Source organism: Falco peregrinus, chromosome 4, assembly GCF_023634155.1.
Source record: "Falco peregrinus isolate bFalPer1 chromosome 4, bFalPer1.pri, whole genome shotgun sequence".
Lineage (NCBI taxonomy): Eukaryota > Metazoa > Chordata > Aves > Falconiformes > Falconidae > Falco > Falco peregrinus.
Window position 1 is genome coordinate 76,115,923 of NC_073724.1, and position 25,221 is coordinate 76,141,143.

Here is a 25,221-nt window from a genome sequence, read left to right on the forward strand (position 1 = left end):
GACTATTTTGAAAAATGAAAAAAAAACACCTACTTTCCTCCTGTAGACGAGCCATGATCTGAACATCAGTGAGATCCTGCAGCTTGTATCCCATGGAGATGGAATCATCCTCCAGCTCTGAGGTGCTCAGTTCACTGTCTATTGATGACTGTGGGCTCAAAGGGGAACTCCTAGAAATGTAACCTATATAAAAAAACATAACCTTTAGTCTGTGAATACATCTGGCCATCTTCCATTCACAACTCTCTGCTCTTTATATTACAGTAGTTTACAATATTTTCTGTATAACAGAGAAAAACCTTCAGACGTGTAGTGCAATCCACTAACAACTAACAAAGGGCTTTGATACTTGTGAAAAGTAGTAAATGTAGTAATAATCATGAATTTCTCTATTTCTCTATTTCTCTATTGAATAGAGTATAGCTCCGAATATAGTATCACATTGCCCAGACAACAAATAATTTACCCACACAGCTCGGATTAGTTAGCATAGCCTAAATACATCTGCATTTGAATCCTTCTGACGAGACTGTGGTTCTCTTTATCCTGTTCTAGAAAGCAAGCATGTATGTGTCACCAACTTCAGCTCGGTACTAAGACTCCGTGTCAGAGCCATTTACCTAAATTTTACTGTGTTTTTAAATCGTTTATAATCGTCAGAGAAATCAATAACAATTAAGACTGAACATTATGCAACAACAGAGAAAGAAATGTCTCCTTCACAGAGCTACCTTTTGGAGAGGGTTCTGGATTCTACGTTTTCCCTGCATGACAGTAAAATATAAACTAAGTTGCAAATAGTTGCATGAGCTTGCTGTTGCCCAACTTTAAAGAAAAATTCTTCAAATAAAACAGTAATCACTTTCTAATATCCTCTGGACCACCAGAGGCCCACAGCCTGCAGGGTGAGAACCACTGTGACTACAGCTCATCAGCTGTGCTTGTATCACAGATGTGTTTGCATCCTCTAGCACCGCTGAAAGCAGCCCCCTAAAATTAATCTGAAATTCAGCTGTTCTCTAATAATATCTCCAACAGAAAAGGACACGCATGGGATTACTTTGCTCTGGAAGGATCCTAAGGAATAAATGTGTTTGCTTTTTCAAATTTGGAAGTTACAATGTTCCTCAAGGTTTTGCAGAGGTAGTAGCAGCTGTGCCCTTTTCAAGCAGCAGTGTGAAGCCAGACAAGATACCTGAGGGTATCTACAATAGCATGAGATGCTTTCATTTAGGAACTAAACTACATCCCAATGAATAGGGGGGCTCAGACATCTCAATCACACGTAGACACCTACGCCAGGTGTTCAGTCTGGAGCTGTATGTCACCCACAGTGCCCATACGCCTTAAAACGGCTTTCTGTCATGTGCACATGACATCACACACAGAAAACAGTGCACGGATCAGTGTGACACTGATGTTAACGACCTCAGACCAGGCCTGCTCTCATCAGCAATAAAATGTTAATGCCTCTTCCCCAGAAGATTATTTTCTCTGCTACCACTGCAGCTTAAGAGAAATCATAGAGACAAACTGATCCCCAATACTTGTAGTGAAAAAGGAAAAATGCAACTCTCTGCAATTTACAGCCCCTGGAAAGTCTGTATTTTTCCTAAAACTCCTGTGTCCCCTGAAAATCAGTAGCAAACATAAAATAAATCTTCGATAGTAGCAACAATACCAGTTTGAAAACAGCCACGATTCTGTTGGCTACTGCTATTATAGAGAAATTCTCCCTGCAACTTCATTACACAGCTGTACAAATGTTTCTGTAGACACAAGGAAGGGAAACACTGGGGCAGAAATGAGCAATAAAGGGCAAACAAAGCTGGAGACTGTTTAAACTGACACAGTCACAACTATACTCTCAGGTAAATCACTATTGAGAAATAGGCTTTGTTTACAAGTACCACTTTCCTGTAACATGCACTGTAACACAGAAGAAAACCTACCCAGCTAGCTAATTGCCACGTTTTAGGTCATTTTTTACAAAGTTCTCCCTCTGAGATGAGAGTTTATATACAATCATCCAAACAGTGTACTGCTGTTAAATGCCAGCAAGATTAGATTAAATTAAGCAATTTTGCAAGCACTGTAAATCAATAAAATGATACGCATTACCTGTCCGTTCAGGTGTTAGTATTGCTTTACTGGAGGTTTTAGAGAAGCTGGGACTATTAAAGCCATTGGTATATGGGGTGAGTCTCGCAACAGGACTATAGGGAAAAGCCAAGGAGACAGGTGTAGAGAAGAGGTTCCGCCATCGGCTAGCTGTTACAGATGCAAGGGAAGAGGGGGAAAAAAAGATTTACAGTTATTAATAGAATAGTGCTGTTAGAGCAAAAAATCATCTCATCTTAGTCTGTTCATTATACATTTTTTACTTATTGCAAAAGGAAAATAAAGGTCAAAGTTGAACAGCAAACAAGAGGATCACTACAGCCTTCCACATGTAAAAGTGTGCTCCAAAAACTTTTTTAGCAAGTATGTCTTGTTTACCATCTTCTGTGTATACACCATTTTGGTATATTTTCATTACATACGGTGCCAACAAACAAAGTATCAGGAAGTAAACAAAACTACTGTTAAGAGAAAAACAGATGAAAAATTTGTAGTGCTTTTTAAGGTTCATGGCAATTAATCATCACACAACTGAATTAGCAGTTAAATTATCAGCTATAAGAATTCAGAGACAACAGTAAATAATGCTTAACCGTCAAGTTAAAAACAACTGTAATCCCACAGCAAGCTTTTAAGCTACCATATTTCCCCTTCGCTTTTTACAGCATCAAATTCCTGATTACATAAACATGAACTTTTTTTCACTGTTTCTGGAGGATCAACCAAATAATAGAACAGGGCACTTATTTTCTTACATATTGCTTACAACGAGCTTGTAAGGCATCTTGTCTGCTCAGTAACATCACTGAGAGCTCAGAATAGGCCAAAACCCTAAAGGCTTATTTAATTTAAATTTTCTTAGTTCATGCAGTAAAATATGAATACAACTGTTCTTTGCCTATTTTTTAACATGCATTCAAAAGGTAAAATATAAAATATTGATATACTCTCCAGAAAAAAATGTAATTTTCAGAGAACCCATTCAGATACAAGCAAAGTTTGTACAGATGAAGAACAAACGATAGTATCACATCTTTATTTGTGATAGAATCTATTTTGTGCTGACAAATGTTACGTACAGTGACACAAGGAAGGGAGGGAGCTAGGAACATACTTACACGTAGCTTAGCAGTCAGTGGCATAACCTCAGTGCTTAGCAGGCGTTACTGCATGGTGCCAGATGCCGCAAACTGGTTTTCAAAACTAGAAGGGCCTAAAAGCCCTCAAAAGCTATTCTCCATCACATGGCTAGCTAATACAACAAACCTGCCATGTTATCTGGACCTATTGATCCAGTTATTTTAAACATTCGCAGATAGATATTCAAACAATTTTCAGGGCCTCTCTGTTTCAAAACCTTACTGTCACCACAGTGATTTAGCAGGACATACGAACTTTAATTCTGTCTTGATAATATCAGTAACAAGTGGATGTAAGGAACAGCAGGGAATGGTATCTTGTTGGCAGGTTGTCAATCACATCCTTGCAACATTTTGGAGTAATCAGTTTGTCGCCAGTGCAAAAAAATGCTATTTCCTCCCTATTCCTTTTGCTTTAACCCATTCAAAAGCACTCCTGGGTTTGTAAGGAATAAGCAGCCTTTTCTACTCTTCCCACTAGTGCTGCTAAGTTTGAAGCAAAGGCAACCACCTGGTTCCAGCACTGGCACAAAGCAGTCTGCCAGGGAGGGGAAGTATCTGCAAGGCTCAGCCTCTGCGGGAGGGAGCAAAGCTATGCATTAATAAGATAAAAATTCAAATTGTGATCTTTGCTGTCCCTTCACCAAATAATTATTGCCATTCCCTCATTTTTTGATGATTCTAGTTCCTCCAAGCTTAAAAAACCCTTACAGGTCTGAGATCTTAATTAGGAGCAGCATCAGCACGGCTTCTAGGGAACTGCTCAATACCAAGCAACACGACACAGGCTCCTCGGCACGGCTATTTGTCCATAACATTCACTAACGTGAGCAGTTCAGGAGTCAAGCATGCAAGTCCTCCAGGACAAAAGAAGAGCAAATGCAGATGGACACAACTCTATACATTAGTAATTAACACAAATTGCTGGGGATGAGACTAACTCACAAGGAACAATAACTGCAAACTGATTTGAGGCATTCATTGAAAGAAACGCATGTGATAAGTAAGAGTAGATCCCAATATCATATTCACAACTAATGTTTTTCATGTCCACCAGAAACCATTAGTAAGGAGCAAGGGATGACAGTTCCTTGTGATTGTATTTTTCTGCCTAACACAAGATCCTGTTTTGCAGCAGCCTGATCATTTGCCAGGCCAATTAGCTGCCAGCGTGTTCTCACTCCCAGATGTGGTCAACCGTACAGCACAAATAAACCTCATTCATTACCCTCCACAATAACCGCTGTGAGCTGGCCCACTGTGCACAAAGCAACAGTTATCACGACTATGAAAGCAAGAACCCACATGAAGAATATAATTAGTATTTATGGCAAACCAGATTTCAGACTCCTTTTTCAAACAGAATGTATTCACAAGGAAAGATGGATGAAGAAGTCAAGAAACTCTATCCACACTAATCTATGTATTAAATCTCTAGATATACACTGTAAAATATCCTCAACTGCAGAACTTTTGCCACTGTGCCTAAAATAAAACTTCATAGTGTTTAAGCATCAGCAAAGGACTGACAATTTTTAGGCATATGATTAACTCCATTGCTTAGGATCAAATATAGAAAACTGTTTTCATTAAGTTTCAAACGGAAATATCTACGTACATATTGAGTACTTCCACACTATCAATCAAACACAGCAAAATTAGACTTACTGAAATCTTGTGCTAATGCCAAACCCATGAAAAGGTATGCAGGAAGCAAGTGCTACAGACATCTAGGCAAATACATAAATTAATGTGAAATCTGTAAAATCTCAAAATTGTGCAATGGATAGACATTTTAGGATAGTTATTTTGTTCCACACTGATTCTGAGACTACTTTGGTTAGCATGATAAAACACCACTATGGTATGCATGGATGAGACAACGTTGTTAAGATTTTTATTCTAAGCTTAAAAGCCCAGCTATTAAGTTTTGAATTTTACAGTATTTGTAGCTTCTTAACACCCCAACTCCGGTTGCCCACAGATGAAATAAGAAACTCAGGTACTATTTAAAAACAAAGGAAGTTTCTAACCTTTGCAGTTGAATAGAAGCCTGAATAATCCTGCTCTGAGTACCTTACATGGAAGATGCACTGAAGGAAGAAAAGGTATCAACCATGGAAAGGAACACAGGGGCACCTAAAGACCCATTAAGAGAAAAGAAGCCAAAACCTCCATTTCATTTACTGACAGCAAAGAGTTAAACACATTAACAATTTGACTTCTTGAAGCACAAAACTGTTGGAACTAATATTCTGTAATAAAATAAGCACAAATTGTCCCAGTCATCAAAGCCTACAGTTAGATTGCAAATGCCCAACCTTTTGAGTATGATTTCCTTGTATTTGATCAAGTCTTAGCAACTAGACTGCCAAGAAACTGCATTACACAATGCCTACTCTGTATTTTAAAAAAGGACTTGTCAAAATGATTACATAAGCAATCAAACTTTTGCTTTAAAAAATAAAATCAGCAACAAGTGCGCCTGTTCATAAATTAAAAATATTTACTAGCACAACTGAAGGTTTAAAAATTAAGAGCTCACTTTTCAGAACTTTCCTAGAGACATCAAAATGCTAAAATAGATGAGAATAGTAACTCACATAGAAAAATATGAGCAACTACATAAACACAAATATTCACCACACTGTGAATAATTAGCATTTGATAAGAACTGATGGAAAATTTACATGAAAGCCTGAACAAGTAAACATCTACAGAACTGCATGGCTCAAAAGGAATGGCATACCCTGTAAAACCACTGCATGTACCATATCCAAAGCAATTCCTTTACTAAAAGCAATTTCTCATTTAATCTACATAAGGTACACAATTTCTAAATGTATATAATCATGTTTTTGAAAGTGAAGATGAAATTTGCTATTCAAACTAATGGGAACATTCATAAGCTGGGACACGAGGTAAAAACCTGCATAGGTTTCCATTAGGTTGTTTTAATTTTGTGGGGTCACACTGACATAAACAGGGACAGGTCAAGTACAGGTCCTTGATGAACGAGATATACCTAGGACATTATATTAGCTAAGGATATCAGGGTGTCCAAGGCACCAAAAGAAGTACATGCACATTTTAAACACCTTCCATTCTTGTAACTGTATTCTGAAACTCAACAAATTCAGTTTGCCAGAATAGGGACTTACATTCACTGTAAGCAAAACAAAAAATATTTCTTTGCTATAAAGACAGAAAAAAATAAAGAAATAAATAATTGAGCTATACGACTGAATAAACTTACTAAATTATAGAAGGCATTATCTAGCTTGCTTATGCACTCAATTAGCTTAAGTTTCATATAGACCTTTGGGCAAGAGTAAAAGATGCTTTTTAAGCTCGAGGTAAAATAAATTAAATTGCATATATGCAGACATCTGAATATGGGTATAATTACACAGCCTGAACAAAACCCCTCTTCTGAGCCAACAGGGTAGGAGTATTTACAATACTGTCAATCTAGCAAGTTTTGAACATACAGCACTTTCCTGCTGCATACTTTCTTTCGAGCAGGAAACCCAAACCACTTCCCTGATGCATATGCACGGCTGCACAGCAGCCATGCTTAAAAGCGAGGTATCTCTCTCAGGAGTAAAATGCACAGTCCTACATGGGAAACAGAAGCATTCTGTTAATCACTGGAGAAACTCAAGAGTGCTAGAAGGGAATTCAAAACCCTCTCCTTACCATAGATAAGAACATCTAAACCAGCTAAGAGCCATCACCTCAGTGAAGCATATCTAATATATCTAATACCTTCCTCCCAACAACAGGTATTTTAACCTTCACTTCTGGTCCCTATAAAACAGTGATTCAGTCTGAAATCTACTCCTACAGTCAGATGTACACCTGGAAATAGTGTCTTAATGTGCTTGAAAACACAGCCAGAGGAAGAAGAGATGAAAGTAGCTCCCAGTACTTACTGAATAGTGCCGTTGTTGGGACACTTGCTCAAGAAGCAGGACACTTGGGCTCCTACTACTCGCCAGCCTGAAGAGATTTACTCCAGTTCACAGGAAACCCAGAGCTCCTGTAAGAACCTGAAGCAGTCTCAGGTATTAGAGAGGTGCTAGATACTTAACTGCAACCAACATTGTGGTGCCCCTGTTCAGGAACAGTTCAGGTAGCTAAGTTTCCAAAGCAAAGCCTGAGTAGATACCATCTTTCAAGGACCTCAGGAGCTCCCAAACACATGACCTTACAAGTATGTACAATCCTTAGCTCTAGTTTACAGGGTGAGGCGTTCAGCTTCTGTGCTCCAAAGAAAAGGCCTGTAACATCTTCCAGGGTTTATTTAAACCTAGCGCTTCAAAGCTAACCTTTGCGACAGCAATGTTTTCAGCTTTGGTAACTTTAAGTATGAGTATCGAGTTGTACTTGTAAAACTGGAAACTAGCCCGAGGCACACACCTATTCCCATCTTGGTAAATATTACTGTACAGTGACCTTGACTTTTCAAGCAGCACTGTCCGCACAGCCATCAGCGTGGTCATCTCAATAGCTTGTTCCAGCACATATGGTTTCCTAACCACAGCTGTAGCTCCTTCATCAATCCCCACTAGTGGTAGCATCTTTGCCATCAGCACAGAGTCACATTTCACATGCTTAATGCACATTTTCAGTCACATTGAAACTGTAAGTGCCCAAAACTATTTCCCTGCACTACCACACACAGCTCACAAAATGCTCTTGGGGCTTGTTTGCTGTTTCTGTCCCTTCATTTCTTGGTCAAGAGAGGCAAAGCACCTCTTCTTTCCCAGCTGCAATGGTAACAGAGAGAAACTCCTTAAGCATACACTGCACAAGGGGACTCCTATCAAGAGCCAGTAAACAGGGGTTTCCATCAGAATTTAGTGTATATCCTTACCCTTGAACATCCATAATTAGACTACAACAACTGAAAAAATATATGCCAACGTTTTTCATTGCTTTTGGTTTCCTACACTAAATCCATGCCTTCTCACATACATGTCTCTTCTTAAGACTGGCTAGCTGGTGAGAAACTACACAGCAATGAAATGGCTTCATTTGATCATCTTCTGCAAGAATTGGGTTTCTCTACAAAATTCTAAGTTTTCACAGTAGTTTTAATAGCCAATGTACAGGATTGGAATGTAAAGAAAAAAAGAGATTAAATACTCATCTTGTGCTACTTTAAAGTAATAAAAAGTAACCAAGCTCAGCTTCAAATGTCTAATGAAATCAACTGTCAAAGTTTGGACTGCATTGGGTTTGCGTGGCAACATTCTGGTCGTCAGGGTGCTATAGGGGTGTTTTTGTGAGAAGCTGCTAGAAGCTTCCCCCACATCAGACAGAGCCAATGCCAGCTGGCTCCAAGACAGCCCCAGAGCTGGCCAAGGCTAAGCTCATCAGTGATGGTGGTAGCATCCCCATGATAATTTATTTAACAAGGGGGGAGGGAAACCTGTGCAATGGCAGCCAGAGCGAGGAGACTATGTGAGAAGCACAGCCCTGCAGACACCAGGGTCAGCATGTGCTCCAGGTTCTGGAGCCCGTGGTGAGCCAGGCTGTGCCCTGCAGCCCATGGAGGCCAGTGGTGGAGCAGATCCCCACCTGCAGCCCATGGAGGTCAGTGGTGGAGCAGATCCCCACCTGCAGCCCATGGAGGTCAGTGGCGGAGCAGATCCCCACCTGCAGCCCATGGAGGACCCCACACCGCAGCAGGTGGATGCGCCCAAAGGGGGCTGTGACCAGTGGGCAGCCCGCGCTGGAGCAGGCTCCTGGCAGGACCCGTGGCTCCCTGGAGAGAGGAGCCCAGGCTGGAGCAGGTTTGCTGGCCGGGCTTGTGACCCCGCGGGGGACCCACGCTGGAGCAGCATGTGCCTGAAGGGCTGCACCCCGGGGAAGGGACCCACGCTGGGGCAGGGTGGGAAGGACTGCAGCCCGTGGGAAGGGCTCGTGTGGGAGAAGTTCATGGAGGGCTGTCTGCCGGGGGGGACCCCAGGCTGGAGCCGGAGCAGAGTGTGAGGAGCCTCCTGCTGAGGGGGGGAGCGGCAGAGTCAGCGTGTGAGGGACTGACCGCAGCCCCTGGTCCCTGTCCCCCTGTGCTGCTGGCAGGGAGAATGGTGAAGAAATCAGGAATGAAGTTGAGCCCGGGAAGAAGGGAGGGGTGGGGGAAGGTGTTTTAAGATTTAGTTTTATTTCTCATTACCATACTCTGATTTTGACTGGCAATAAATTCAATTAATTTTCCCCAAGTTGAGCCTGTTTCACCCAAGACATAATTGCTGAGTGATCTCCCTGTCCTTGTGTCGACCCACAAACCTTTCATTACATTTTCTCTCCCCTGCCCAGGTGAGGAGGGGAGTGACAGGGTGGGTACATGGCCTCCAGCCAAGGTCAACCTACCACACAAACACACAGTGACAGGAGGACATGAGAAAATTAATAAAGATTGCCCACTTTCCTCTAAGCCTAGGAACACTGAAAAATAATGTTAGTTTTAAAGAGCATGTGAGATCTGGAAGTACCTGAAAAAGTTTGTTTGCCAGTTCATTCACATAAAGTCCTTTTAAGAAAAATTATATAAAAGGATGTAATATTAGTATAGAGAGAGCAGTTCAGTTGGTATGTATTGGTATACAACTGTTTGGTACATAGAGCTGCAACAATTCATATATCTGAAGATCTGCCCCAGCAAATGCAGCACAGGCCTCTTTTAAAGGTACAATCAGAAAGCCTATCCCAATTGCAGTAGTTCCTAGAACTTTGGGCTAGCACAGCACAGCAAAGCAAAGCAATCGGCAGTGGTGTCTGGCATACTGCAGTTGGTGACAAAAATGTACATCTCAGTAAGATTCAGGAATGACCCACTTTGTCTAACGTTCCAGTTGTGCCAATGTTTACCTGCTGGTGGAAGTAGGGAAGATTTATATATATTTTTCAAGACAGATGTGCAACTACTGTATTTCAACGTAATTCAGTGAAAGGCTGACCTGAAAATTGTCTTTGGACACATTACATCCAGGAAAAACAACACTGCCTTCCATCTGCAATGTGCTGGAGGGCAGAGAGATTCTAATTGCTATTCTCTGACCCAACTTTCTCATAAAAAATATTTTATGACACCAACTTATTCAAAAGACTACAAATTAAATGGAAATAAGAGGGATGAGCTACCTCCAACAAAAGATACTGTGCCTTAGTTATGTGCTTTGGAAGGCTGGGTTTTCTGCTGTGTTTTGGGTGGGTTTGTTTGTTTTTTTACTTGCCTCTTTAAGGCAAACTTTTTACTGAACAAGCTATATAAACAGCGAAGCACATAGGCTTTGTGAAAAATGTAATTGTCTCAGCATTCATTTTCCTTCTGTGTGTACAACTCTCCCCGCATGCACAAGTCCAAAAGCAAATCTTCTGAGCAGAGGTAGCAGCCAAACATGGTTCCCAGCTCCCTTTTTTGAAGAAAAAGGCCAAATACTATGCTGCAGTATTAAGCCTTAGGCATGACCTAGGGCCCAAATGTCTGTTCCCAGTTCCCATACTCAGCAACTGCTGTTTTATACAAACTGCCAGTCTGATGCATTTCCACTCCATTTGGTGGATTCTTAACCAGAAGCCATGAGCATGCAAGCTCCCACTTTTCACCTAGTTTGAAATAAGCTATACCTTTCTGAGCAGAAGACTCATTCTTGTATATTATCACATCAGGTAACCTAGAACACAATACATAGCCCCAGATTCTTCTGCCAAACTATGAGCATTTCATTCACTAAGGAGAGAGTGTTTACCCCATTTAATTTTAGGCACCTTCAAATACGGAATTAGGAGCCTTCCAAAACAAGAAATTCTTACCCAAGGGTACTGTGAATGCAAAAATTTACATGGGAAGATCACACAAATTCACAGAAGAGGAATCCATCAAGCACATCTAAATCAGAGTTCGCATCTGGTTCAGTCAGTGTCTGAACTGGAAATACAACTGGGAGGCTGTCAGGAGAGGCATGTATGCTATTTCCCCATATTCTCAGTCTCTTCTAGTATCTATTTATGGCACTTTTGGATGTTGGATCCTGTGTCACAGACACAGTGAAGATGCTCTTATGTATACATGCATGCTTGACCTTGTCACACAGGACACAATGTACTTCACCTCCACTCAAAAAGCAGATGAGCTGTGCCTCATTGTCTTCGCTGCCTACAAAGGCAGCCCAGGGTGACTGGCTCTGATACAGATCTCTGCATATATTCAAACGAAACTCACTCTGACAGCATTCATTACAGAGAACAACAAACAGAGCTTAAAAACAGATTTCAGAGCCTGTATTCAGTTTTTCATTTTCCTAAGCAACTGAAAAAGACAACTCTTTTGCAGTGCTAGAGCATTGCAATGCTTGCATCCATCCTACTTAAAACAGCTCAGATACCCAATTAAAATTATCAAACACCTTTCTTGGCAGCAGATCCACTTGAAAGGGGAACACTTCATACCTTCCCACAGGCTAATGCTTTACCCTGATCCTCCCCATGCTATGTTCTCAGCTGCATTGGTGCACTGCACCAGCAAGTACAACCATCCTTGCAAGACTTCATGCTAAATCAGATCAATTATCCAATCTGTTTAAAAAGATCTTTTTATTAATCTATTTTTTTAAACAAGGAAGAGTTTCTCAGTTTCCTTTACCAGGAAGACGGAACCCAGCTGTACCTGGGCATTTTTAAGGGAGAGATGGAGCAGCAGAGAACAGCAGCAGAAAGGTGGGGCTGCTGAAGCCAACACTGCCTCCAAAAGAAAAGCCTGTCAGAGAACAGCCTCCACAATGTGTGTAAAGGCAGGTGAGATGAACTCAATGTCTGACACTGATTGTTTGCTTACATATACAGTGCAGAGCAAAACAGCACTTTCATTACATTTTAACAATGAGCAACAAAAAAGGGAACTAAATGGTAACCACTTTACCACGGCACTCAGAGTAAAGCTATCACCATGATGCACAGACAATGCACATAAGGCCACAGAAACATCTTCCAAATCTTGCTGTGCCAGCTGGATAGACCTCCTGCCTCCGCTACTTCTGGCTGTAAATTATCAGGTCTCTGGTTAGGCTTACCCAGCACAGACTGACTGAAATGGGCACAGAAGCCATTATCTAATCATCTCAGCTAGTAGATCTGAAGGAGCAGCCATTCCTGTAGGCACAAATGAAGTTAGAACAAGACATATATCCCTGCCAAAAAGAAAATGGGTTACATTTCCATGTAAATAGATGAGAGGAAGACAACAACAGCAATCTAAGATCATCTTATTCCAAATGTAGTTGATCCACAAGAGACTTTTAGGTTTGTTTATACCATACAAGAGAGCAGAGTGTCCAAGAGCCCTGAAGAACCTCTGAGGAGGCTGGTGTGTCTACCTAGAGAAAGGCAGGACTGTAGCAAGAAACTAACATCTCTTTCACAACCAGCACACCTTCACTAGCAGCTAGCTGCAACCAACCTGGTGGGTATAACCAATCTGGTCTCAAATAGTCCAAATAACCTTGTAAAAATCTCCACACCATATTGAGTGGTGGCTTCACCTCACTAACATGAAACAGGCTTCTTCACACAGATACTGCTGTTGCAGTCTATGGCATGGCAAAGTGTTACATTTAAGCAGAGCTGTGTCAGAAGTCAAGACGTATGTACCACTTTAACGTCATTTGATCATCCTGATCAGCAGGAATTATGTTTTACTCACTGCCTGTTAATGCAAAGGGAAAACATTTCAGTTGGCACAATTTGTGAAATAGTTTGTATTTCCCTTTATAAAGCACAGGTCTATTACATAGACTCTAACATTATGGTTGTGAAAAAGACATTAAAGTTCTCTAATGTCATCATAAGCAAAACCTGAACTCTCATGCTCTTATTCACTGCATAAGCATTGTGAAACTTAACCCAACCTTATTTTCCTTCTTGAATTCATTACCTTTGGTAATGGCTTTGTCTGTATTTCAGTGAAAATGTGATACAGCAGAATCTTACAGAACACTGTGGGAAGCATATCTTGCAATCACTCAGCACCATTTTAAATGCTCCATTTGCCATAGTACTGCACAAATAGTAAAACCAACTAAATTTTGACCTGAAAAATGTCTTTTTGTCTTCTCCTTTAAATGCTGGCTTTTGGGTCTGAATAGTCTCCCAGGTCTGAAAAATAACGTGCCTGTGTCTCAGGACATTTCTTCGCTGCCTACTCTTGCAGAGCCCTGGCAACCTTTGTCTGCCATCTAATTCACACCTCTTCAATCCAGTGGACATTTGCTCTGCAAACCAGTATGACGTATTCTCTCTAGGTCTGAAGCAGTCAAGCAAATGTCTGCAGATAAGCAGCAGCAAAGAGTATGCAGCTGCAGCAGTCACCTCCACAGCCTCCATAATTCAAAACTTGCAGCATCCTCATTAGAGATGCTTGCCCAGGATCCAGCTCTCACACAGTAAAGCATTGGTGAGCAGCAGTTTGATAGCTACTGCGCTAGATTATTAACACCACAGTTCTGTGGAGAATAGCATTATAAAAAATAGGACTTAAACCTGTTCCCTCTCACTCAAAACTGCCATATTGTCATCAACTCACTGAAAGGTGCCTTTAGCTGTAATGGGATCAACAACATATGCTCACAGAGGAGGAAGGATGTGCAGCCTTGGTAACCACACCTGAAATCAGGCTGGTTTTAGTGTTTGTACTTTACAGTTGTCCCTGTGCAAAACCTGTATACAGCTACAGAGAACTGACCAAAATTATACACAGTCAATATTTCCTATTTTGATATAAAATGTGTCATCATCACTAATTTTCAGGTCTGCTGTAAAGAAACAAAGGAAGTTTCAAGTCTAAAGCCAGGCCCATAATCTGATCAATATATTCAACAAAAATGCTAATTACACTGCCTTAACCAGGACAGACAAATTCCTTGTGCCCCAGAAGCAGCGCATGCTGTCCCAGTACCACATCACTAAGATGGGTCATTCCACTTTGAGATGAAAAGTAATTATCAGCATTGCTATTTTGAGAGACTCTGCAAATCACTTTACAGAAAGGAACTGGGCAGCTGTAGCTCTACAACTGTTCCCACACATGTCTCCTGGGGCATGCTGAGCCCTCTAACGCACCACTCTCACTAGCTGAGAATCAATGAAGAGAGAAACCTAGTATCATATATAAGCTTAATAATGCATGCTGGGATGGGGGGGTTGCTTGTAATATGGGCCCATGATCATAAATCTGGCCTGCCACTTCTCTGGGCATGGTTATCTATTATTCAGGAGCAGGCTTTCAAGCTACTAATCCATCTGGTACGCACTGGGAATGTGACTCTTGTTACAGGTCCTCCTCTTCCCCAGCCACACAGCTCTGTTCCTCAGAGGTACCCTTCTGTGGAGTTTGCCTCAACATCCAAGGGGAAACAGAAGCAGTTTCATGTCCCCTTATTCACAGAGGGGTTTCATCCACCTTTGTACAAGTCATGTAGGTGCAGTGACAATCTTTTTCAGCTGCAGTAAAGGCTAGCAAAGGTAAATGTGGTTTTGGACAGTTCTCTGTCAGTTTACTTGAACTAGCACTTATTATAACGATGGTTTTCTTGGGCATCTCTCTTGCATCTCAAAGATACTTGTTTCCCAAACAAGTCTACTCCACGCACCATTCATTTTTTTGAATTACTTAATAAGGACCAAGTAAACCTGTTGGTACAGGGGTATTTTGCCAATACAGTATAGTAGGAGCTGTAAATGCCTCTTACACCACTGTGGAAAGCTGTTCTTTATGTCAACACTCTACAAGCACTGCCACGAAGTAAAGAAGTTACATCAACACAAGGAAAACTTTCCACAGCAAACGTATATATACCAGGGACTTCTGCCAAAGCAGGTTATGGAGTTACATCTTTTCACATTCCCAATGAACAGAACTATGCTGCATTCAGGTCTCTAACACAGACCTGAACTTCCTGACACTTATACAATGGCAAGGACACCACATGTAGCTCTGTAATGTGCATCAGAAGAACCCTGTGGTGTATAGCCAAGCTTTGCAAAGTCCTCCTCAAGCAAAGTCTCTGACTATGGGGAATAGAGCTCCAGAGTTTTAAAGTTTGTACTGATCACTGCCAGCCAAATCAAGAGCATGAACTTACTCTATTTTCAGTCATGCAGGAACCAATAAATACTGAATCTCAGCTTATCATATTTCTAACCTCAAATATAAAAAATATAAAGCAGAAGATGCCTCTCAAATTGATTTGACACTCATCCCAAGCCCCATATAATTAGTAGGCAAAATATGTTTAGGAACTAATGTAAGGATGATGCACAAACCACAAGAAAGTCAGTTAAAGCCTTCCAGTGATTTCAATAGGTTTTGAATCAACTTGGTCTTTTTCCTAATACATTTCTACAACTATAAGCTTTCTACTATTTCTATCTACTACATGTGATGTAATTACAAAAGATAATTTGTTTAAATACTGTTTAGTTACCTCGCCTCCTACCATGAGACTGGAGACATTTTACTTGCTTCTTGTCATAGGTTAATTTCACAGTGGTGGAAGGCCTGCTTTCAAGACAATTAATTCCAGTTTACCACAGCATAAGTAAAGGCCAGAAATTAATTTTGTTTGGCGACTAAAAATTCTTACAAAAGCTATGGTATGGAAGCCAATCTGAATTTTAGCCACACAGAAGGGGAAAAACATTTTGCAAAATACAGCATGTCCTCCATCTTTAATAAACTCTGTGGTCTATATTCACCTCAGCTAGTTTTCAATGTTCAAATTCAACCTCCAGTCCTACTTAACCAACTAGGCTTCCCTCTGTCCTTCCCTGTCACCAGAAGAAGACAGATCTCATGCTCTGGAGATGTCTGTTTTTCAACTAGTCCCCAATTTCAAGCCTGAAGTTCAAAGTGGCTTAAAGTAGTATGAACCTTACCTTGAAAGCACTTACAGCATGTTTAAAACACAGAAAGAGACATATGTGGTAGCTAGAGATGTGACCTGAAATTTGAAATACGAGGAGTATCATCACATTCATTCAAGCTGGATCAAAGCAATAGCCACACTGATGTATATTACCCATGCGGCACTGCACTGCGGTGTGTGGATGTACTGGAGCTAGGCTGTTTGGCCTGCCTCTGCATGGTGTACACAGGCTGCATGCACTGACAGGATGAACTCTTAGGGCCTGCTTATGTTTTGGTACCACATCAAGGAAGGGTGGGGGTCTTTTGTTTGCCTGTATATGCTCTGCATACAAGCAGCCCCTTCAAGGGCTACTAAGGACACGAGAAATTTTTATCTTGTCAGCCAGTTGCTTTCCACATAGCAAAAAACCTGCAGGTCTTCCATATTTTCTTAACTTCAATCTGAAAAGGAGGCCTGTTTTCAAAATCAGTTAACCTAACAGGGCTTTCTTGTGTAGAAATAATTCTCCCTAATCGCAGAATCACAGAATGGTGAGGGTTGGAAGGGATCTCTGGAGATCATCTGCGGTTTGTGCCTATCACCCCTTGTCCTGTCGCTGGGCACTACTGAAAAGAGCCTGGCCCATCCTCTTGACACTCTCCCTTAAGATATTTATATACATTGACAAGACCCCCTCTCAGTCTTCTCTTCTCTAGGCTACACAGTCCCAGCTCTCTCAGCCTTTCCTCATAAGGGAGATGCTCCAGTCCCCTCATCTTCGCAGCCCTCCATTGGACCCTCTCCAGTAGTTCCCTGACTCTCTTGAACTGGGGAGCCCAGAACTGGACACAGCACTCCAGATGTGTCCTCACCAGGGTAGAGTGGAGGGGGAGAATCACCTCCCTTGACCTGCTGGACACATTCCTTCTGATGCCCCCCAGGATCCCACTGGCCTTCTTGGCCACCAGGGCACGCTGCTGGCTCATGGGCTACTTGCTGTCCACCAGAACTCCCAGGTCCTTCTCCGCAGAGCTGCCTTCCAGCAGGTCAACCCCCGGCCTGCACTGGAGCATGGAGTTGTTCCTCCCAGGTGCAGGACTTTGCACTTGCCTTTGTGAAATGTCATTAGGTTTCTCTTTGCCCAACTCTCCAGCCTGCCCAGGTCTCACTGAATGGCAGCACAACCTTTTGCTGTATCAGTCACTGGCAATGTATTTGGAAGAAAAGGGACATGTGGCCTATCAAAAGTCACTCTTGCTTTACCAGCTTGATATGATTAAAAGCTTTGTCTGGTCAGCAAGGCTGCAAGGCTGTGAGAAAGACACCGAGAACAAAGAAAACAGGATCTCTGGCAGTTAAGCAGGCAAAAAACCAGGAGTTGAGTTGGGAGCTGGTAACTGCAGGAATGTCAACTATTTTAAAGATGGGACTAACTGCTTGTATGCTTTTAACCAATTAGTATCTGTATAGCAAAATCTGAACGGTGTATGTAACCAATAGAATTAAGGTGTGATCTGTATACTAATATGAAAATTGTTTATGAACTTGCAGAAACTTAAGTAAAGCGTCTTCAACTAGGATCATATTGATATGTCATTGAGACCATTATTTCACTCCTGCAAGTCACTCCTCCCAGTTTTGTATCATCAGTAAACTTGCTGAGGGTGCACTCTGTCCCTTCAGTCAGGTCACTGATGAGTAAGTTGAGTGAGACTTCACCCAGTACTGGCCACTGGGGTACACTGGTAGCTACAGGCCTCCAGCTAGACTCTGCACCACTGATGGCAACCCTCTGAGCTCTGCCCTGCAGTCAGATCTCAATCTACCTCCCTGTCACTCATCTCACACTTCCTAAGCTTGAGAATGTTATGGGAGACAGTGTCAAAAATGTTCCTGAGGTCAAGACAGATAACATCCACTGCTCTCCCCTCACCTACCCAGCCAGCCATTCCATAGTAGAAGGCTATTAGGTTGGTCAGGCATGATTTCCCCTTGGTGAATCCATTCTGACTGCTCCCGATAACCTTCTTTTCCTCCACATGCTTACAGATGACCTCCAGGATGAAGCTGTTCCATCCGCTTTCCAGGGATGCAGGTGAGGCTGACTGGCCTGTACTTCCCTGGGTCCTCCTCTTTGCCCTTTTGGAGACTGGAGTGACACAGGCTTTCCTCCAGTCCTCAGGCACCTCTCCTGTCCTCCAGGACCTTTCAAAGATGATGAGAGTGGCTCAGCAATAACATCTGCCAGCAAACTCAGCACTCAGGGATGCATCCGGTTGGGACCCATGGATTTGTGGGTATCATGTTTGCTTTAATAATTTCTAACATGATCCTCTTCAACCAAGAGTGAGCCTTTCTCGACTTTCTCTCTTGCCTCCAGGGTCTAGGAAACCTGAGGGCCAGATCTGGCAGTAAAGACTGAAGCTAATAAGGCATTCAGTGACTCTGCCTTCTTTATCCTTCCTCACCAGGCACCCACCTCATTCAGCAGCGAGCCCACATTTTCCCCAGTCATCCTTTTGCTGCTGATGCACTTGAAGAAGCCCTTTTTTTTGTCCCCGACATCCCTCACCAGATTTAATTCCAAATGGACGCTAGCCTTCCTCATTGCAACCCTGCGTACTCTGACAACATTCCTATATTTCTCCCAAGCGGCCTGTCCCCTTTTCCACATCCCATAAGCTTCCTTCTTCTGTTTGAGGTTTGCCAGAAGCTACTTGCTCAACCATGCAGGCCTCCTGCCCCTTCTGCTTGATTGCTTACTCATAGGGATGCACCAGTCTTGAGCTTAGAGGAAACGATGCTTGAATATTAGCCAGTTGCCTTGGACACCCCCTACCTTCTAGAGCCCTAACCCATGGGTTTCCTCCAAGTAGGTCCTAGAAGAGGCAAAAGTCTGCTCTCCTGAAGTCCAGGGTTGCAATCTTACTTATTGCCCTGCTTCCTCCACACAGGATCCTGAACTCTACCATCTCATGGTCACTGCCACCATGGCTGCCCTCAGCTGGTCCTTCTTTGTTTGTGAGTACAAGGTCCAGCAGCACACTTTGCCTTGTTGGCTCCTCCATTACCTGTGTCAAAAAGTTATCATCAATGCTCTGCAGGAACCTCCCGGATGGTGTGTGCCCAGCTGTGCTGTCTTTCCAGCAGGTATCAGGGTGGTTGAAGCCCCCCATGAGAACCAGGGCCTGTGATGGTGAGGCTACCTGCAGCTGTCTGTAGCAGGCCTCATCAACTCCCTCTTCCTGATCAGGTGGCCTGTAGTAAACACACACAACAGTGTCACCCATGTTGGCCTTCCCTTTAATCATCACCCATAAGCTCTTGACTCATTCTGCATTCACCCTTAGGGAGAATTCAATACATTCCAGTTGCCCCCTCACACAGAGCAACTCCATCACCTCTCCTTGCTGGCCTGTCTTTCCTAAAAAGTACATAGCCATCCGTGACAGCATTCCAGTCATGCAAGCCGTCCCACCATGTCTCTAACTGCAATGAGATCATGGCCCTGCAACCGCACACAGATCTCTAATTCTTGCTGTTTATTGCCCAAACTGAGCACGCTGGTGTACAGGCATTTCAGACGCGTGGGTAATTGAGCATGCAGGTGTCTCAGGCAGGGTGCAAGTGGATCCACCATAGCCCTGCACACTCTTGAGATGGCTGGCCTCCTGGTTCTTATCTTGGAAGGCAGTTAAGGAACATGTATTGCTGCTCTGGTTGGCCTGGATTATTCCCCAGTTGGATGTGATGGCCTGAGCATTGCCACTTTGGACCCCTCCCCGAGCCCTTCAGTTTAAAGCCCACCTTACCAATCTCTCGCAATTGTACATTAGATATCTCCAGTTCAATCGGCCAAAAGCAGTTTTAAAACCCCAATGACAGCAGTGCATCCATTCTTTTGGAAATGCTGTTTTCATCCCTTAGAGAACAGCAGCTGCTTTGTGATGTCTTGAGTCTTTGTGTCTTTACACTGGTAGGTCTAAGATCATCTGTGTCATCGTATTTATCTTCCTATGCATTCAGTACAGGAGCTGAGTCATTGCAATCACAGCAGTCCCACAGACCTCTGATGAACAGGCTCCCTTTCTGCAGCTTTGGTCTCAGGAGTTGAATAAGAAGACAGGAGACAGTAGCAGAAGTGCCATTCCAGAAAACAAAAATGAAACCACATCAGCTAAAACTCTTCATAAGTATGTAACAATTAGGGCAAGCATTCAACTACAGTGTTAAATTTATTTTTTTAAAAACAAACATGTTGAAAGGATTACTTTAGAGAGTAGAACAGATTTTGTAATATAGATTGCAAGAAGGGCTCACTGTCATTCATAAAACAGAGGAAGACGGCTTTCGCCCATTCACTCTTTAAGTCCACACTTAGGTGATTCCTCTAGTACGAGGAGCAAGGCTACTTATCCCTTCTCTGTTTGATTTAAAGAACAGGTATTAGTTCAATTCTCCTTGCAGATCAGAGCTCAGCTACTACAAAAGGGGCTGTCATGCTCTTCTGCTGAAGACATCCTATTCCTTTAGTCTATTCATTGCACTACAGTTAAAAAAACCACCAGACTATTATATAGTAGTTAGTGTACTACTTCAGACAAGGTAGCAAGGGTTTGCTCTAGTTAATAAAAGAACTTAATTTCTATATGCCACACAGAACATATGACAGTTCTCTTAAGTGGATATGTACCAGACGTTAGCTACAATTTGAATCAAAGATGTAAATTCTTGCTCAGGAGAACAGGCATCTGGAGGAAAAATATAGCTAATTATATTTCCTAAATTTAAAATTTCTGGTAGCATATGTAATTATTTTTTAAAATTTCTGATAGCATACATAATTCTTTTTTCTTTTGTACATTATCATCTGCAAGTGAGGTAAGCACAAAGGGTAAGGGATCCATTCTATGAATAACAGACTCATAGAAGGGCGTTTTCCCATCCTTCACCTAGCAGTATAGGATCGTGATTACATACCAGGTGGAATTCAAATATATGTGTCTGCCCATATGTTATATCACTTTATATATAAATATATACATAACTATCATTTATCATCACATAAAAAAGAAAATAATTCAAACTCTAAACTGCATTTTTTCTAACCCTACTCGTTAGTCCTGAATTTCTCCTACATCCAACACCCACAAACACACTACAGCTCCCCCTACAACTATATCCACTTGCCATCTTTATTCACAGGTTAAACCTCTGGCAGGAGGGTTTTGCAAGAGAGCTTCTCTGTCTACAGTTTCTGACTTACACCCTCCTCCAAGATACCACACTCCTTTTTCTTTGCACAAGTATACCTGCTGCCTATATTGAATCAGACTGGAAAAGCTTAAAGTTGGGATCCATTCAAGGTCAAAAGCAGCACTTACCCTCCAGGACCCCTGTGGCTTTTGGATAAATATAGCAGGTGTCACAGTTACGCACTTACTATGAGAAAGTGTTAACACTATTACCCAAAGCAGAGAAAAGATACAAATCCCTTCAAAAATCAAAGATACTGTAAAATTGACCGACAAATACAATAAAAGTTTTCAGAATGCATATCCTCATGTACAATTAAAGTTCAACACCAACCTAGAGTCAAATTAAGAAGTGCTAACCAAACAGTTACTTTAGGAAAATAGGTAAAATGACTGATATAGGTAATACTATCATTACCATTACTGTCATGGGGGCCAGCGCTTCTGCAATGACTTCTTTTTAGTCTAAGCAGACTAGTCTCTTCAGACTCTCTAGAGAAAGATTGATTTCTCCTGGCACTAACTCAGAGCACGTTCCTAAATTTAAGCTCCCCTGGCGTGATTTCAGACATCTCAAGAGAGATTCCGTAAGTAAACTTCACCTTGCGAGTACCTCCCAGAGCTACCTACAATGCAGCAAGAACTGTACAAGCATTTAACAAAGAGGCAATCCTTGCTCCTCACAAACAATTAACATAGGTATAAGCTACAGAAGGAGAATAACATTATCAACCACGAGAATATTACAACAGGGGAAGTATGAGAAAAGCACAAGAGACAAGAGTCAAAGCACACAAGTTCCAGAAGCACCATCAATACAGTTACTACATTGCTGCAACATCCTTCTGCCCAGGTCTTCCTTTTCAGGATAAAAAGCACTGTACTGTAACTTTTAAGCGTTTCTACCACCAGAAGCAGTCATGTCCACAGTAAGCAGAAATGGGCTTGGACAACAAAGTCTGAGATGCTTCTTCAAGGTTCTCCATAAAAAGAAAATTGTTTTTTCCAAGTAAGTATCTCAGATTTATCAGCAGCCACGTAAGCCAAAAATATCAAAATCTTTTTGGACTAAGTCAAACACAACAAGAACATATGTGCCTACTTAAAAGTGAAATTTATTTTTTTATTTATAAACAAAGATCCACTTGTGATTACAGTTAGTTTTTTCACACTCCATGTTTCAGAAGGTGTTAAAAAACCATGAGGCGGTATAATTGCAACATATGAAACAGAAATGACAAAAAAGAAAATTGGTGACCCTGTGGAGGAACAGGCTGAAGCAGTGATTCCCTCCATCATTCCATCCTGCCCTATTTTATGCTGGCCTACAAACTGCTCTCTCCCCTGCCTTCCCTATGGGTTGGGAATGAGGAACAAAGAACATTGAGAAGGTTTGCTAGTGTTTTACAGAGCTACTTGAGGGACATGGTGGACTTCCAGGAAGAAAGGACCTTAAGGTGTTCAGATGCTGATCCCAGCCCTCTGTATTTGCAGGCAACACCACAACAAATGACAAAGTTACTAACACCTACACACTACGGGCCACAAAATCTTTCCATGCACCTATAACAGACTTAAGACATGTTATGAAGAAAAAATGGCCTAAAGCCAAAAATCACAAACAGATTATGTGCCAAATTAAAATTAAAAAAAAAAAAAAGAAAAAAGAAAAAAATGCTACCAGTCAGATGCAAATTTTTAAGCCTTAACACCCAATCCTACTCTTTTACTAAGGCTATACTGTGGTAGTACCTTGAGCCCAATGAAATTGGAATTATATGATCCACGCCTGAAGAATAAAACAAATGACAGGCCCTAACAGCTTACTTTCATTTCTGACACAAATCTTTACATGGCTTTCAAATGACTTTAAAGGAAGCCGCTAGCAGTTAATGCCACTTAAAAGTCCATTCACGTGCTACAAATATACAAATGCAAGTTACCTTGCACTATTCATTTTCTTGTGTGCTAGTAACTTTTCAATGACATGATTGAAAAGTTACCAGCACACAAGTGCATACTGAATTTCTTCACATGTAAAAAGCAATTCTAAACTGAAAAGACAACAAAATAATAAATACTTACAGCCGCACCATGCACGAAAAACCTTGGGAACCACATGCCAATATGTTAGTATTTTAAAATCTACAGCCTGAAGCTACACCCAGAATTAATTAGAAAATAATTACAAGTTTTCCTTCCAAAACTCTTAAAGTAATTCCTTCAAATTAACAGTTACATATGCAAGTCACCTGCATAAAAATACCTGTATCATTGAAGAGATCAATGCGGTTTCATTACCAACAAAAACAGTATTTACTTAAAAATGTAGGACACAAACATATATATCCCTGAGAAGAAAAAGAAATCTACTTTCTCTCATAGGATTGTTTCAGGCATTCATTGCTATCCTGCAGACATTTCCTCTGCACACTGACAGTGTCCACAATTAAGTTTTGCAACCTAAGCTCTGAAAACAGTCAATGGAGGTCTACAGCTCAATTCAGCTACCTACACGTAGGCATCTCATGCTATTTAGACATCTGCTCAGGGCATTTCAAAGGCATTAGTAGTGCCATACACATGGACAACCAAACCCAGTTCTGTCTTTCTGTTGGCTATAATGGGAATTTTAAAGACCGTTTGCATGAAGATATGCCAGGAGATTGCTTGTCCTCCTTGGCCAGCAGTAAAGGTAACTGGATGCAACATGAGGAACTACAGATCACACAGGAGATGTTACTCAACAAAACAAGGAACAGTAAAGCTGCCAGAAGTGACTAACAGCGAGTGAGGGATGGCCAGGTCTTACAGGGGGTGAGGGCTGTTAACATGAGAAACAGCTGAATCTCACAGGCAGCTGAAAAGGGAGCACCAGGGACCTTTTGGGGAGCAGCACCCTGCTCAGCAGTGTCTTAGTAACCCCATCTGTGACACCATGTAACGTAGAGACGACCTAAGTAACAGTAACAGAAATACCAAATCTGGGTACAGGTGTAGCAAAACTGGGACCAGTGCAGAAAAGGAATTAGGGGCAGGTTGCTTAGTCAGGAGGAGACAAGGGCAAAGAAAGTGAGGGATCACAATGAATAGGTAAGGAACATCCATGGGATATAAGACACAGGGGATGAGAGGGGCCAGCCATGTGTAAACATGCTGCTGGTCAGGCCACTGACATGAGCTACCCCTGCACCTGATTAGTCTTCAAAGTACTACTACTTCTAACTATTTTTCTGCACAAAGGGCCTTCTCTGCCACATGTGAGTGTGCAAATGTACATGCATGTGTGAGAGCAAACTTCAAACCATGCTAGCCAGTGAACAGGACACAAAGTCTGGAAACCCACTATTAAGCAACTGCAGGGCTACAGGCTTGATGCTGGAGGGACTTTGGGTCTCGGCCAGCTAACAGAGGTCCATATGAATATGCATGTGAGATGCCAACAAACATCAAGTCAGATTAGCCAGTGAATAGGACCAGAAGTTTGGGGGCTGGATGCTGTGGGGACAATGGATCTAGGGGTCAGCTACCAGAAAGCTGGGGCCTGGTGCCCAACACTGGAGGTCCAGGCAGGTACCAGGGACCCACATGGCTATGCAAGTACAAGTGTGGGTGTGAGATCTGCTAGCAAGACTCCAGTTTTAGAGCTGGCTGGACATGGGAACAGGGAATTGCAGCAGTCTCACATTTAGTAGCCTGGAGAGGAGGAATCTCCTGGTTCTGAGACTCCAACAGCTTTAGCTCTGGAGAAACAGACGAGTGTGCTCTCTTGTGTCTTATCTCATATGCTTACAC

General features: G+C 42.0%; 1 protein-coding gene across 3 annotated transcripts in view; it reads right to left on the reverse strand.

Moving 5' to 3' along the window:
* The window catches only part of SLAIN1 (SLAIN motif family member 1), a 58,761-nt gene that overhangs the window by 20,385 nt on the left and 13,155 nt on the right, over positions 1-25,221 (reverse strand). The window contains exons 2-5 of one of the 3 annotated variants that reach the window (XM_027781034.2): positions 19,984-20,922; positions 19,243-19,429; positions 2,122-2,271; positions 34-183 (exon numbers count right to left, since the gene is read on the reverse strand). In XM_027781034.2, coding sequence (XP_027636835.2) covers positions 34-94 — 61 coding nt within the window. In that variant the 5' untranslated portion in view covers positions 95-183; positions 2,122-2,271; positions 19,243-19,429; positions 19,984-20,922. The remainder of the gene's footprint in view (positions 1-33; positions 184-2,121; positions 2,272-19,242; positions 19,430-19,983; positions 20,923-25,221) is intronic. The other 2 variants (XM_027781036.2, XM_055802893.1) reach the window with 2 other exon arrangements.